The 15,031-nt window shown below is 42.0% G+C and overlaps 1 protein-coding gene across 2 annotated transcripts in view; it reads right to left on the bottom strand.

Moving 5' to 3' along the window:
* The window catches only part of Wdr59 (WD repeat domain 59), a 98,490-nt gene that overhangs the window by 10,040 nt on the left and 73,419 nt on the right, over window positions 1–15,031 (bottom strand). For both annotated transcript variants that reach the window (XM_075672585.1, XM_075672595.1), the window contains 4 exons: window positions 10,743–10,769; window positions 9,442–9,508; window positions 8,422–8,539; window positions 5,927–6,069 (listed from right to left, as the gene is read on the bottom strand). In XM_075672585.1, coding sequence (XP_075528700.1) covers window positions 5,927–6,069; window positions 8,422–8,539; window positions 9,442–9,508; window positions 10,743–10,769 — 355 coding nt within the window. The remainder of the gene's footprint in view (window positions 1–5,926; window positions 6,070–8,421; window positions 8,540–9,441; window positions 9,509–10,742; window positions 10,770–15,031) is intronic.

Here is a 15,031-nt window from a genome sequence, read left to right as displayed (position 1 = left end):
ATGAGACCGCTTCCGTAGTGTCGACTAGACCCTACAGTGCGCTTTAATGCGGTTCTGCTTCTGCACTGCGCAAGTTGTCCACTTGACAAATTTGCATGGTGTTTATTTTTCAGAAACAGTACAAACGTACCGTAGTGTACATTGACATTAAATTTATCCTGTTTGCCCGCAACCGCTGTCGGTCACCCTCCCTTTTATGGGAACTGCGAGCGAAGAGTGGCAAGGCTGTTATTCACTCATTTCGAGACTGCATCGGTTCTACCCACTCTCTGCCTTCTCTTCCCCCTCCTCTCTACTATTCTATCTGGCTTCACTCTAGACTAACTCGTTTGTAGAAAGGTAAGCGCTGTAATTTCTGCAATGCTTTTGCGGGGATCACGGATAATTACAGCTGTCAAGAGGCTAATTTGGCGACGCCCAGAGAGCTCCAGAGGGCATTGTGCGCATTCGACGGGGTGCAAAGGTCAAATGAGTTTCTCATGTCTTCTCTCTGCTACGCTTCTACGCTCTGAACCAACCCCGATGCGGCATGCAATACAGCCACACCAGCAGCAGCAGTGGGAAAGTCGAAGGAAGAGGCAAAGAAAGCTTCGCTTTAAAACCAGGCAAGAAACAAGCTAAGAAAGAAAGACCTAGAGAATGCTGATTTGCACACGGCAAAATATACCGTATTTATTCGAATCTAAGCCGATAGTTTTTTTCAACTCATCATATTCCAAACTCTAGGGTTGGCTTAGATTCGAGGATTTTAATAAACGCACCAGTTTTTCATTGAAACTGCTAAATATGGTGCATAGCTAGCGCAATCTAGAAAAGTCAGTATCGCAGCCGCTACTAGCCGTGCCAGTAGCCAACCATGCACAAGCGAGGTCGCCATTTTGACCTGTGTCGTGTTGGCCGTATCGGTGTGCGGCGTGGTGTTATCGCGATGGCGCCAAGCAGGAGATGCCACTACAGTGCCACTTTCAAGCGAAAAGTTGTGATAGCCGCAGAGGCATCGTCGAACCTTCAAGCCGGGCGGGACTTCGGCGTCGACGAGAAAAACGTCTGTCGTTGGAGGGGACAACGACAGCAGCGTTTTGCGTGCACCGCAACGAGGATGGCATTTAGCGGACCAAAGAAAGGCCGTCACCACGAAGTGGAGACAGTTTTGCCTGACTTTGTTCGGACGCAGAGAGCAGCTGCCCTTCCAGTGACAACAGAAGTGCTCCAAGCAAAAGCTAGGGAATTTTCGAGGGTGCGAGGCCTAACGCCAAAAGATTTCAAAGCCAGCCGGGGCTGGCTTCAGAAATTCATGAAGCGCTTCGGCTTCAGCCTCCACCATCACACTTCAATCACCCAGAAGCTGCCAAGCGATTTCGAAGAAAAGCTGATAGCTTTTCAGCACTACGTGCTGCGAAAGAGAGAAGCGGCAGGCTACAACCTTGGGCAAATCGGCAACACTGACCAGACGGCTGTGTATTTTGATATGCCAGTGGCATACACCATGAATGAAAAGGGTGCCAAGGAAGTGAAGGTGTGCTCTGCAGGCTACGAGAAGCAGCCCGCAACTGTGATGCTGTGCTGCACAGCTGATGGACATAAACTCCCTCCTTATATGATATTTAAAAGGAAGACACTGCCTGCTCGAGAAACTTTCCTAAGAAATGTCATTGTGCGGGCAAATGAGAACGGGTGGATGACGGGTGCGATGGTGGAAAAGTGGGTTAAGATTGTGTGGCGACGGCGTCCAGGAGCCCTTTTGACAAAGAACTCGCTCCTTGTCGTCGGCTCTTACCGTGGGCACTTGACCGACAACGTGAAGGCTGTGCTCGCCCAAGCGAACACGGACCTCGCTGTCATACCAGGCGGCATGACGGGCCAGTTGCAGCCACTTGATGTCTGCATCAACAAACCTTTCAAGGATCGTCTGCGGAAATATTACATGGACTGGTTGACTGACGAAGACCACATGCTAACGGCAATGAGTCGCATCAAACGTGCATCACTATCGCAGCTGGCGGGCTGGGTAGCTGCAGCGTGGGACGACATCCCAGGTACTTCGATCGTGCGCGCCTTTAAAAAGTGCAGCATATCTAATGCACTTGACGGTACCGAAGGTAGTGCACTGTTTGAAGGTGACAGTGACAAGGAACACAGCGACGAGTCCAGCAGCGATGATGACGTTGAATGAGCTCTGCACGTTCAGATTCAATAAATGCTGTTTGCATTTTGTGGACGCTGTCCTGGCTTTTTTGTTCAGCCTACATTCGAGGCAATATATTTTTTTGTTGTTGGCTTCAGATTTTAGGGGGTCGGCTTAGAATTGGGGTCGGCCTAGATTCGAGTAAATAGGGCATCAAGGAAGGGGGTGCTGGGCCAGGGAAGCTGAGAAACCGCCACAACAAACAGGTGGAAGGGCAGGCAGGCAAATGGCCTCGAAGTCCACGCAGAAACAGAAATATAGGAATGTTAGGTTCAACAACCCGATAAATGTTGAAGAGTGTGACAGTAACCAACAGAAAAGAATTTTAAGAAGGGGAGGGGGGGGGGGAGGGACGTGCACAAAAGGTGTCAAGAACGAAGTTGGCGCATAATTATGGACATAGAGAGAGTGTCTCGTCACTGCCCGATCCTCAACTCAAGACGGCTGTGCCAGTCGTCTAGCCGAGGCTCACCTACCCGGTCGTAACATGTGCTGCTTACGGAGAGCCCATCCTAACTAAACGTCTTGGCAATTTTGAGAATAGACTGCTGTCAGGAGACACAACACTTTCAAATCTCTCGGAGCTACCAGATGGCCCTTATTTTACTGCGAACTAGGGATTCCGTAATTTTCACAAAGGCTTCTAAAAAGGAAGCAGCCCTGCTTTGGACTGTCTGCTTCCTCAATTACCGAGTGTGATCAATTAGCAACGTGTGTCGTGGGAGGACTACAATTCCATGATCACAAGTTACTTCCAAACACCTCTCCAAACAAGTCATACAGCAGGTCACAGAAAGCGAGTGAAACTTGCATCATATGATACTATCCAAGTTCTTGCACAAAGCTTCGTTCCTGTAATTTTAAATCCAGAATAGTATAGCATGCCCACAATGCTGTAAGTGCGACTGAGTGATAGGCAACTTGCAAACAAGTCTGGCCCGCACACAAGAAAACAGACAATAGTGCACTGTCTTGTTTTTGTTTGGCCCCATTTTTAGCACTGTTATTTTTTCCAAGTCATGTACCAACTCGGTCATCAACATACATGATATAGATGCATCAATTAGTAAATGAAATTTTAGTTTTTTTTCATATCATCATTTTTAAATATAGCATAACAATGGTAGCATAATTTGATGTGAAGTGGCCGCGCGCCTTAGCAATGAAACATTTTGTCAGAAGTTAAGCAAGCAAAGTGTTGTTTCGGCAACACAAAAACTTGCATCCTCATTGTTAAAGCATTCTTGTTCGGGGAGTGCTAGGAGTTACCTTTTTCGTGGTGTATAACACACACACACACACACACACACACACACACACACACACACACACACACACACACACACACACACACACACACACACACACACACACACACACACACACACAAACACACACACACACACACACACACACACACACACACACACACACACACACACACAAAGCATAAGAAGCCAACAAACATTGAGACCAAGGACAACATAGGGGAAATTACTTGTACTTACTAAATTAATTAAAGAAATGATAAATTAATGGAAATTAAAGTGGATGAAAAAACAACTTGCCACACTTGAGGAACGATACCACGTCTTCGCATTACGCGTGCGATACTCTACCAATTCAGCTACAGCGGTACCGTTTTCCCATCCACTTTCTTGGGAATTCATGTTTCCTACTAGAACTCTGGGAATGTTAGTCAACGTCACCACTCATAAACCTTGGCAGCGTATGTGGAACATTCTTTCTGCCACAGGCGTCACGAGTGTGTGATCTTTTTGGGTGAAGGCAACTGGTCAATAAACCCACGCATGCTACCTCAAGGCATCAGTGTTGCTGGATTCGAGGCCCTCGTTATGTAATAAACGAGAAGAAAGGGGGTTAAGCGAGGGGCCCAATTTTTATTAAGCAAATCATAAGAAGCCAACAAACATTGACACCAAGGACAACATAGGGGAAATTACTTGTACATACTTACTAAACGAATGAAAGAAATGATAAATCAATGGAAATGAAAGTGGATGAAAAAACAACTCGCTGGAGTTGGGGAATGATCCTACGTCTTCGCATTAAGTGTGCGATCCTCTACTGATTGAGCTAATGCGGCGTCGAAGTAGTGGTAGGAAACATAAATACCCAAGAAAATGGATGGGAAAAAGACGCCGCGGTGGCTCAAGTGGTAGAACATAGAATGCGTAATGCGAAGATGTGGGATCGTTCTCCACCTCCGGCAAGTTGTTTTTTCATCCACTTTCATTTCCATTAACCCTTTCAGGGTCAATGACGTAAATATACGGTGCCGCGAACAAGTCCAAAATGGTTGACGCTGTATATTTACGGCGCCGTCAGTACATTTAAAAAGCGCGCCAATGTGCTCATTTTTTCTGTCCGGGTATGTGCTCCCACTACGTGGGAATACAGGGACTTTTTTTCTCGCGCCTCCCTCTCTCGGTTTTCATTGCATGGTTTGTTTTAGGGCTACTTTGCTCCGCCACATCTATATACTACCACTCGCGCGTTGTGGCGCGCGCGGACGGGCAGCGGTTTCGGTTTTGTTCCACGGGCGGTTTCGGCTTCTTGTGCTCGCAAAACTGATGGCTATCTCATTACTAATCGCTCAAAGGGTGGCCGCCTGTTTCTCGCCCGTTTAGTGCTCACAGGGGTAAGCATAGGAAGGATGCCACCGTGCATGCGTTTCCTTTTCTTTCTCTGGGGGAGGGGGGAGACTCGCGATATCTAATTGCCTTTGGTTGGCGATAAGATGAAGATTAGCGAAAGTTTGTCGCACGTTTTGCTTTTTTGACGGGCACACAACCACACAGTTTTCTTGGGTGTGCTCACCTACGCAGTTCTATTAGGCTATGGGCGTAAATACTATTAGTGTAAGAGCATGAACATTTGAGACTTGCGAAATATTCTCGTGAGCGCATATTCTAAGCCTTGAAGTATAACAATGCATCAAATTTTAAATTCTTATAAGTTTATTTCCTTTTGTTTTATTGTTGGTGTTCATGAATAAAGAGTACATATATACCAACACAAAATATTTTTTTCTCACTTTAAGGTCACCCTAGAAAAATTACGGTAAATTTTTTTCGAAATAGGTCCCTCAGAAGAATTGGAATTTGCGATAAAAAAAAAATGGACCCTGGGCGGTTGCATATGGCAAAAGAAATCGACCCTGACAGGGTTAATTTATAATTTCTTTAATTCTTTTAGTAAGTACAAGTAATTTTCCCGATGTTGTCCTTGGTGTGAATGTTTGTTGGCTTCTTATGATATGCTTAATCAAAATTGGGCCCCTCGGTTAACCCCCTTCTTTCTTGTTATATATATACAGAGAGAGAGAGAGAGAGAGGTGAAACAGGGGGAGGAGTGGTAGTTGTTGGCAAATACCCCCCCCCCCAAGCTAAATTTCTGGCGACGCCACTGATGGGAACAGATTCTATGCACCATGGAGCCACCTTGCAATGTCCCTGAGCGTCGCTTTCTTCAGACGACTCATTCTATGGCTAGCAACCTTGGATTGAGCTTTTATATATATATATATATATATATATATATATATATATATATATATATATATATATATATATATATTTCATTTTTGGTCTTGAGTAGTATCAAATACAATTGTAACGTGCATGCAAATTTGAACGCACCTTTAATTTAAGAAAGAGTGTGCACTATAATAGTGCAAATACGGTAATACTAGCTACAGTGTCAACAGTCATGACTCACCAACTGCTTTCACCTTGGGTGGGCTTGCTGATAGACACTTAAGAACACATGCTCTTTGCTCAAACAGCTTCCATTTGTAGAGTATCTCTGCATACTTTTTTTTGAATTCATCATACTGAGCAGACTTGCTAGGATCAAGGAGCCTACAGAAAAACAATCCATATTAGCTTCAGTAAAAAAACACCAAAACAAACCAAATATTTGCATTCTATTTCAATTTACATACATTTTGATAACGCATAGTTGGCAAGTTTGCTAAAGACGCACAGCAACACATCTTAAAGGGTTAACACGTTTACTGCAATAGCAGTTATATGGACAGACGACGTGCATTCATGATGTCAGTGCCACTGCCATCATGCTGTCGCATATTGATGGCCACACATGGCCTGCACGCAAAGAGTTAGAATGTTTCCAGAGACGCGAGTGACAGACAGTGTGTTGAGCAGCAATAATGTTGAGGCCAAGTGGATGAATTATTATGCACCACTCAATTGCCTCGGCAGCGTTCTGCCTTCCACTGCTGGCGCGAGCATTGTGCACACAGACACACTAGCATTCCTGCTGAGCATCTGTGTGCTTACCACACCTAGCACATACACTGGCCTGAATGGACAGTAAAGGTCACGCTAAAATGCTCTATCCTTTCACTGGGTGTTGACAAACGCTGCAACGCTTGCAAATGCCGCTGTTAGCGCTCCTCATCACACAAGCATTGTTAGATGACTATCAGCTGCCAAGGTGCTGTTCCCGTGGTGCAGCAGCAGTTGCCTTGCATGATGTGCTGCTCGAACATGTTCGCCCCTTGTATTGGTAGAACACCATCTGAGGAGCTTGAGCGCAATGCAAAACCGTGCTATTGCTTTCAATGTTTTGCCCTTTTGGCAGTACTGCCAATTATCGGTAAATGCAGTTCCTTCGTTGCTAGGCGATACTGTCATAAATATCTGAGCCAAATATTATTTCTGTAAATGTAGCTGGGAGCCCATAATCTTACTTGAAAGACTTGTCTGCTCTTTCCTTCAACTTTTCAAAGCCCCACTTATTTTCAGTACTCCTATGTAAGGGAAAACATGATGGCTATTGGGGTGAACCTTTTTAAATGTCACGACCAAGCAGCGCGTCTAGCAGAAGGAAAAATGGAGAAATCTTATCAGTAATAAAGTGGTGCACAATCTAGTGGCAGGGCACATTACTACTATACCAATAATATGACAACCGAGATGGGCAGCATGACAGAGGGACCTGCCAAATGATTTCGAGGTCATGCAAGTACAAAAGCTTGCTGCATGACGGGCAGTATTGTTTGTTGTGTACAGACATGGTGCATGACTTAGAGTGCAGTAGGAATGATGAAAAGGTGGGGAAGGCTGTGAGAACATGGCAGCATTTGATTGCCATTAATTCCACTATATACGAGGTGCATTAAACATTTTTTTTGTTGGATAAGATTTGCAAGAAGATGCCCTTTAATGCCAGATGCATTTCACACCTTTCATAAAAGGTTTAACAGGGCCTTTTTAATAAAAGTTGCAATATGTCTTGGGCATGAAAGAGCATCACTTTGGCAATTTCTTCCTGCAAAAAAGCTGCAGAAAAGCAAAAGTTTGAGCTGCTGGTGTTTTATTTCTGTTAGCTTTTTTCCAGTAAGCTGGAACTCCTGGGGAAGGCAATGCTTTGCCCACTGTCACTTGACTGTGCTGTAAATTTGGTTTTCCTGATACTTGCGTGGTGCATACTGTAGCCCCTTTGGTTGTCTCACTAAAACTGTACAGTGATGCAGTATTTCTTTAAACAGTTTCTCGCTAGGCCTTGTTAGAAATTGAGGGTTTACACTGGAAGTAGCCTTCTACCACAATAATTTAACAATGGTTTAGTAATAGTGGAGATAACTGAAATATTGTGAGGCACTGGTGTGAGCAATAGAGCTACTCTCCTCGTAACAGAAGCTTTTATTGCCTTGACCAGTGCCTGCAAGCGGCATTCCTCCCCTGTCTTCTCGCATGAGAGGTTTACATCATGACACCCCACCTGAATATTTTTTCTTCCTTCTCCCTTCTTGCAGTGCCAGGCACTTCTGGAAACGGTTTAGTACGCTTTGCATTTCATGGGAGCACTTTACACTAGCGTTTAGCATTTTCGACCCCATCAGAATGCAGCTGCCACCACCAGCAATCATACCCGCAGCTTTTAAGCAGCAATAAAATGGCATAGCGATTGACCCAACACCACTGCAGGCAGTTCCGGCCTGCAAGAATGCAGACTCCCATGGACATCCCTCTACACCACAGCTCATTATGTGGTTTCCAATGCACCTCCTGGTCTGCAGATTTATAGTGCCAGCAAAGCAATAAGTGCTAGCATCGTGTGCTACGGTAGGGCAGATGCATATAAGCACTCAAGGCACTTGCAGTTTTAAAATCTTCAGATTCCTATGCTGCCATGAGACAGAAAACAACAATTTACAGAAAATGAGGACTTCATTTAATGCTTACTTGCAATTAGCTCTGTGGCTGGTGCGTTCTACTTCTCGTGGATCAGGGCTGTTGTCCATAAATCGAATGTCGTCTATGGAATCTGACCAGCTGTTTGAACGATTCCGCTTTAGTGACTCTGAAAAAAAAAAATTTCTTTGCATATGTGCACATTACCAAAGTACTTAGTTTTAGGAAAATAACAGAACCTGTCAAAGCAGAACCAGGGTGCCACCTGCTAACAGTAGTAGCTGTTTCCCTGCTTGACTTTTGCCTCGACTTATTATAGCTCTCTGCCATGCCTTATGCAGTCATTATCTTGTTGCTATAGTAACCACATGTGTAACTCAAAGCCTGGAGTGGAATCACCTTCTGCTGTCAGCAGTGGCATCAAAAGTCTGCTTTGGTGGACCTTATTCTTTTTTTTCCCAATCTGGCTTTAAAAAAAATTACGTATTGAATTCTAGGGTTTTACGTGCTAAAAATGTGTGTGCGTGTGGCGTGTGTGTGTGCATGCGTGCATGTGCATGCACACATGCATATGTACATATGTACTGTATGTACACACATGTGGTATAGTTATCATACCCTTCTAGTTCAATATAGTACACTAGCTTCCTCCTCAAGACAGATGCATATGTTCCATTCCTTCAAAATCTCTACTGAGCACCATTACTTTTGACCGGCCCACTGGTTCCCCTTTGGGATAGTTCTATGACGATACATTTTAGAATTTTGAACACAGGGCCCAGCTTCATGCTAATGGTGATATTAGGCTAACAGAAATGCATTTGCATAACTCTTTATTGCTACTGTTAATGTTTTACAGCTTTTACAAGTGCTGAAGAAACATTTTGACAACCTTCACACAAATATCTAAAACAGCCACAGAGGCTGTGCAAGGCAGCTGGTTTTATAGCAGAGCCTATGAACACCTTGAGAGCTAGAAGAACCTATAAGAACTACCTGTGTAAAAAAGCATCATTATTTGCTCAAGTAATAAAAAAAAAACACAACATAAGAGGAGGCTGGAGACATTACCTACATACAGTCCACTAAAGACAGAGTCGGACGGGCCAGTTACCGTATGGTACGGAGATCCCCCCACCTATTAGGAAAAAAATGCAAATTAGCGTCATATGAAATACATTTAAAATAGTTTTAGAAGGGCAAGACAGTGAAGACTCTCTGCTGACAAGCTAACCATGATTTTAAGCAGCCACAATGTGCCACCTATTGGTACAGTTTCAGGGAAAGTGGCAGTGCTAACCATGACAACTGTTCAATATTTCAATGAAATAATTATCATAAAAGGAATATAATAACATAAAAATGAAATCAAGTGACACAACCGAGCCATTGGGTGGGTGCTCCTCTATGCCGATAAAATTCAATTGGTAGTAGCCTCACTGCAACAGAATTTTTCCAAACTGGGCTATGTAGATGTGAAGTATGAATATGCAGACAAATAATGGCAGACGCATCCTCTCCCTCTAAGTAAGCTATAATACCTTTGTCACCTGCACACTTTCATTGACCACTTAAACAAATAACCACTGAAAACCACATGCTCCATTTCTTGAAAGTTTAGTCATTTCAGCAGATAATGTTGAGCACAGGCTTCAAACTCGCTGAATCAATTAGCCACTTAGGATCAATACTTAAATAGTTAATGCAACTTTGTTAATTCCTGTAAGAGCCTGAGATGGCTAGTATGAATAAATAAATTTTAAAAGTAACTGAGCATTTTCTACTTATTTAGAGGCTGCAAATCTGGACACTCAAGTGATAAGCATAACATCAACATGACTTATATTGTTCAAATTTTAAAATTTTAATATAGCTAAAACATGCACACAAAAATAAAACACCTTATATAGAGAAATTATGTAATTTCAGTTTTTTTTTTTTTTTTTTTTGCCAACCAGCACTCACTCAACTCATTTTGTGTTGTACAGGGTGCTTCCAGTGACATTTAAACAGGTAGAGGTCTACTAGGGGAGGGTGCCTAGAAATGAATCCTGCTTATATTTAGTAATGTACATTTCTTTAAATATCATCGCAAGGGAGGTGAGTGCTTAAAACCGCAAGGTACATAATGTCACATTCACTCAGACTGCACACAGTTGCTGCACTAGCAGTCAAAGTGAATCACAAGTACAAGAAGATGTATCTAACACACATTTCTCAAGCTTCACGCCTGGCCATATGCCATCTTCAGATATTCGTGCACAAAGGGAGGAGAGCCAGTGCAGCAGAGGAAAAAAAGGCATAGACTGCAGAAGAGAACCCCATGGCAATTTGCAACAAAAGCAGAGCAGGTTTGAAATTATGGCACATACCTTCTGCCACCAGCTTCCAGTAAGTTGCTGAAGAGAAGAATGTAAAAAGATAAAGGAACATGGCTCAAAGAACAGGCAAATGGTAATGACAGAAGGCTGCAGTGCAACTAAAACTGTCCGAAGCACCAGTGTCAAGCAAGAGCAAGCCCCGCTGATTTTTAGCAAATAATGATAAAAAAGAGACCCCTCCACCAACCCCGTGCTTCGCATGCACAGCATAGCAAATGACAATGCACAATACTCTCATTTATGTGTCAGGTATTGTTGAAGTCTGCCATTTGAAATTTTGCCAAGAAGGATCCTAACTATACATGTCTGCTGACATAGCTTTCAAAACACAGCCACCTTAAAAAAAGCTTAATATCATTGCTGCGTAAGCATGCACGCATGCATTAGGCAGCACAATATGTGACCTATGCAATACTTCTGTAAATTTCCGGTCGTGTGCCAAGCTTGGAAGAAAAGTGAGTTTTTTCATGCGTTCCATGTTTCGAAAACTAGTAAGGTATGTGTACATCTCTGTTTGATAATAACACATTCAATTCACATGAATTTTGTTTATATTGTATCAAGGGACTAAAATGGTTATAGCAAATAAAATTACCACAATACAAATATACACCTGTTTGACCAGCTGACTATGCTCATGCTTGCACATAAAATCAAGTGCCAAATGCATACAACACTTGCACACAAGTAAAGCATACATAAAAAAAGGTGAAAGACATAATTTACTTTATATTCAAGCATGGTAATTGCACTAAATGTATTGTGACTAATCTGCGACATCAAAACATTTAAAATTTCACAGAAATCAGTTGTCACCCTTGAAGGGACACTAAATAGGAATACTAAATGAGCTTGGACAGGTCAAACATTCTTTCAAAACTCTATTTTCATTAATTTTGCAGTAATACTTGTACATTATTAGAAGAGAAAATGGAGGTCAAAGTTTCAGTTCTTGAATTTCGTGCTGAAACCCTAGTGCTAGTACATCAGTGTGACATCACAAATTTTATTGTAGCTGGGTCTTTGCAGCTTCAGCAAAAGTACTTGAAACCATTCTAAGCTCAGTCTTTGACTCTCTTAAAATACAATGCAATCAATCTTCACTCACAAAAATTTGACTCAACCCAAGCAGACGCCATAAGAATCTACGGTGAGCTAGTGCGGAAACCTCAAAGCAGCGTTGCCACCAGTCCCTTCTGGCTTACTAAGCTCCTTTTCGTGTTTTTTTAAGGAAGTTTGCTAACACAGCTCAAATTGTTTTGCTCTTTAGTGTCTCTAAATGGTTTAAAGGTCTCTGTGAAACATAGGAAAAAATCTGGCTTGACACATCAGTCAAAGTGTGTTATTTTTAATTGCAGTTGTACCACATTAGTGCACACTCTGTTAAATTTGCAGTTTGATTTCTTTACAATGTTTTTTTCCAAAATAAACATCCCCCCTTTTTTTGGCATGACTTCAAAATCAACATAGATCTGTTCTCGCATGGCTTCCAGCCTCTGAAAAAGCATTGGTACAGCATTATCTGCATTTTTAGTTCTCTATCATAGACAACATGTGTAGCAAGTTACATAATTTGGTGACTGCAGTTCATAATGAAATTTTTTTTCAATGGCAAGAGAAAGTTCCCACATTAAGCACTTAAAACCTTAGCCTACAACTTAGCTAAGCTCAGGTTCAATATATGTCAATGGTGATAGCTATCACTGCTAAGCATGGTTGAAATGTGAGTAGGTTTCAAAACACAATAAATAAACAGCCAACATGCACTGTTACTGCAGACAGTTAGTTCTGATAATTTCAAAAATGTAAACACTTAAGTGACTGAAACAAGAGAAAATTGAGCCAAACTTGAGTACAGTGAATGTAGGTACATATGTTTACTTGCTCTGCTGTTTTAAAAAATACTAGCACATTACCACAGCAAAGATGCACAGTGCAAAATTGTCAGGTTATACTGAGTACATGCAGTCAGTGTATCTATAAGTTTCTGCAAAACCATACTGCAAATAATATTGCTATCGGTGACAATGATAAATGGCAAACACGAAACATGCAGAGGGCTCATGCAAGCAAACATACACATGTGATTATGTCTTCTCATTGCCCATTCCATAAGTGCAGGCAGTGAAGGAAAGTATAAGAATATTATACCAGGAAAAGCAAGCAAAGCAAATTGATGCACACAAAAGTTTTAAAAATGAAATAGAGTTTTAAAGTTCACATGCACGCACTAGAAAATGAGATAAGGAGGATGCAAATAGAAAAACTCATTAGAATAAATGGAGGGAATAATTACAAGGTGCTAATAAATTATTGGGAATAAGTGGCTGTATTCCATCCTGGTGTCAATAATTTCAGGCAACATTACACAGATTTCACTCAAACGCTTCATGTGACATTTCGAATGGAATTATCAGCCCGAGAGCAGTGCTGATAACGCAAGAGATCATGGAGGCATTTAAATAAAGTAGGCTTAATTAGAAGGTGCCTCAACCACACACTGTCAAAGCATATACATACTATACGGAAAAAGGTTGATGCACCATGGGAGCCATAAAGAAACAAAATTTCATTATGGTTTATGTGTACTGCCTAGTCACTAGAGGTAAATGGCAGTACTAGTAAAACTCACTTGTAAAATTCCATCAATTCTGAAATCCATGCTCTGCACCTACACTACATGAAAATTTGGCTTGTGCATGATTTCCAGTTTTATAAACTTCTTTGCCTAGTAGTACTCTCATACCATGGCAACAGTAATTAATGTTTTTACCACGTTTTCTCTGTATTTACTAAAAGCAGTACAGAGAGCCTCAGTCAAAGGAAGAAACAGTTCATGTAAACATGACGTTAGACACATATTTTAGGTAAACTTCACTACTGTACAGCAGTATTTGCCAGCAAGAGTTGCATGTTGCCACTTGTGTCATTGTGTGTGTGTTTCTTTTACTTTTTGTTTGTGTGCTTTTTGCAACAATTATGTCACTCAGCAAGAACCAACTAGGTCAAGAGCAAGTTCTACTGAAGGGTTGTATGGCAGGGGAAATGCTGCCTTCTACCAGAAGCATATAAGAGTAGCTGTAAGAAAGTGTAATACATGTGAAACCTTATCGTTGCTCTACACACTTAATCCCTGTTCCAGGCAATGCTACAAAGGCTAGAGCGACTTCTTGCACTGCTTGCATTCATGCCCCAAAAATAGTGCATGGTACATGACAGCAAGAAACCAGAACTTGCTGCGTAATTTGGCACAATGTTGACTACTTATGTTGAAGTCATAACATATGAAGGAATTATCACATAGAAGACATTGCAGATCTGAACCTACAAAAAACATCACGTGATGATGAGTGGAGTGACGTGTTTTTGCTACCGCACTATCAGCACAGCTTCCATAGCAAACCGCCAGCTTTGACACCGAAACATAGTTTATCACATGCTGGAAGCATAAAGCACACAAACAATAAATGATTTGATGCAGCATTAGCTCCAAAATTATAGTTCTAATGTATATCCAGAAGTCAGTCTGTACAAGACATTGCAGATCAAAGGTCACTAAGAAATGCGCTGAGTGATACATTTCTACGGCTGCACTACTTGTGTAACTTCAGCAGCATTACCTGCTAAGTATGAAACAGAGTACATAGATAAAAATGCACTGACAGCAAATTCTTGTTTTGTTTTTATTTCTTTACTAGGATAGCTGTCGAAGCTGCAATTCCTTGACAACAAATATTATTTATATTATTTTTAAATGCAACTTTTTCAAACCATGCACCAAGTGCAGTGTGAGTTCAGATGTGAAAAAGGAGACTATTCATGTCACAGTAACTTGATGTGGCACTGTCAAGGTACCAGACACCACTGACTGTGATGACACTATGACCATATTGCCAAAATCTAAGTCCATTCAGCACTTGCCAGGACAAGCAGGGAGAGTGGGTTCCCCTACATTTCCAAAAGAAGTGCACAATTGGAAGGGCCAATTTGACCGTAATTTGGCAGCAATTTGGCAACACGGTCACTGTATGGCCTTCAACCCCCATACTGAACCAACTGGCACTCTCTTCAGTTGCAATACCACATGACCGCCATCTCTATTTTTGGTGATGTGAATAGTTTCCTCTCTCCCATTTGAAATCGTTCTACACTTGGCATGAATCTTAAACTAGTGATTAAAAGGTGCTGTAGTTAATTATCTATGGTACTCTAGAGAACTTGGAAGCTTTATACCATAATTACAAAGTTGACAGCTACCTACAAAAGCTAAATGTGTCAGC

The sequence above is a fragment of the Dermacentor variabilis genome, chromosome 1 (assembly GCF_050947875.1).
Source record: "Dermacentor variabilis isolate Ectoservices chromosome 1, ASM5094787v1, whole genome shotgun sequence".
NCBI lineage: Eukaryota > Metazoa > Arthropoda > Arachnida > Ixodida > Ixodidae > Dermacentor > Dermacentor variabilis.
Note: the sequence above shows the minus strand (reverse complement) of the source record. Positions and strands in the feature narration are given on the sequence as shown.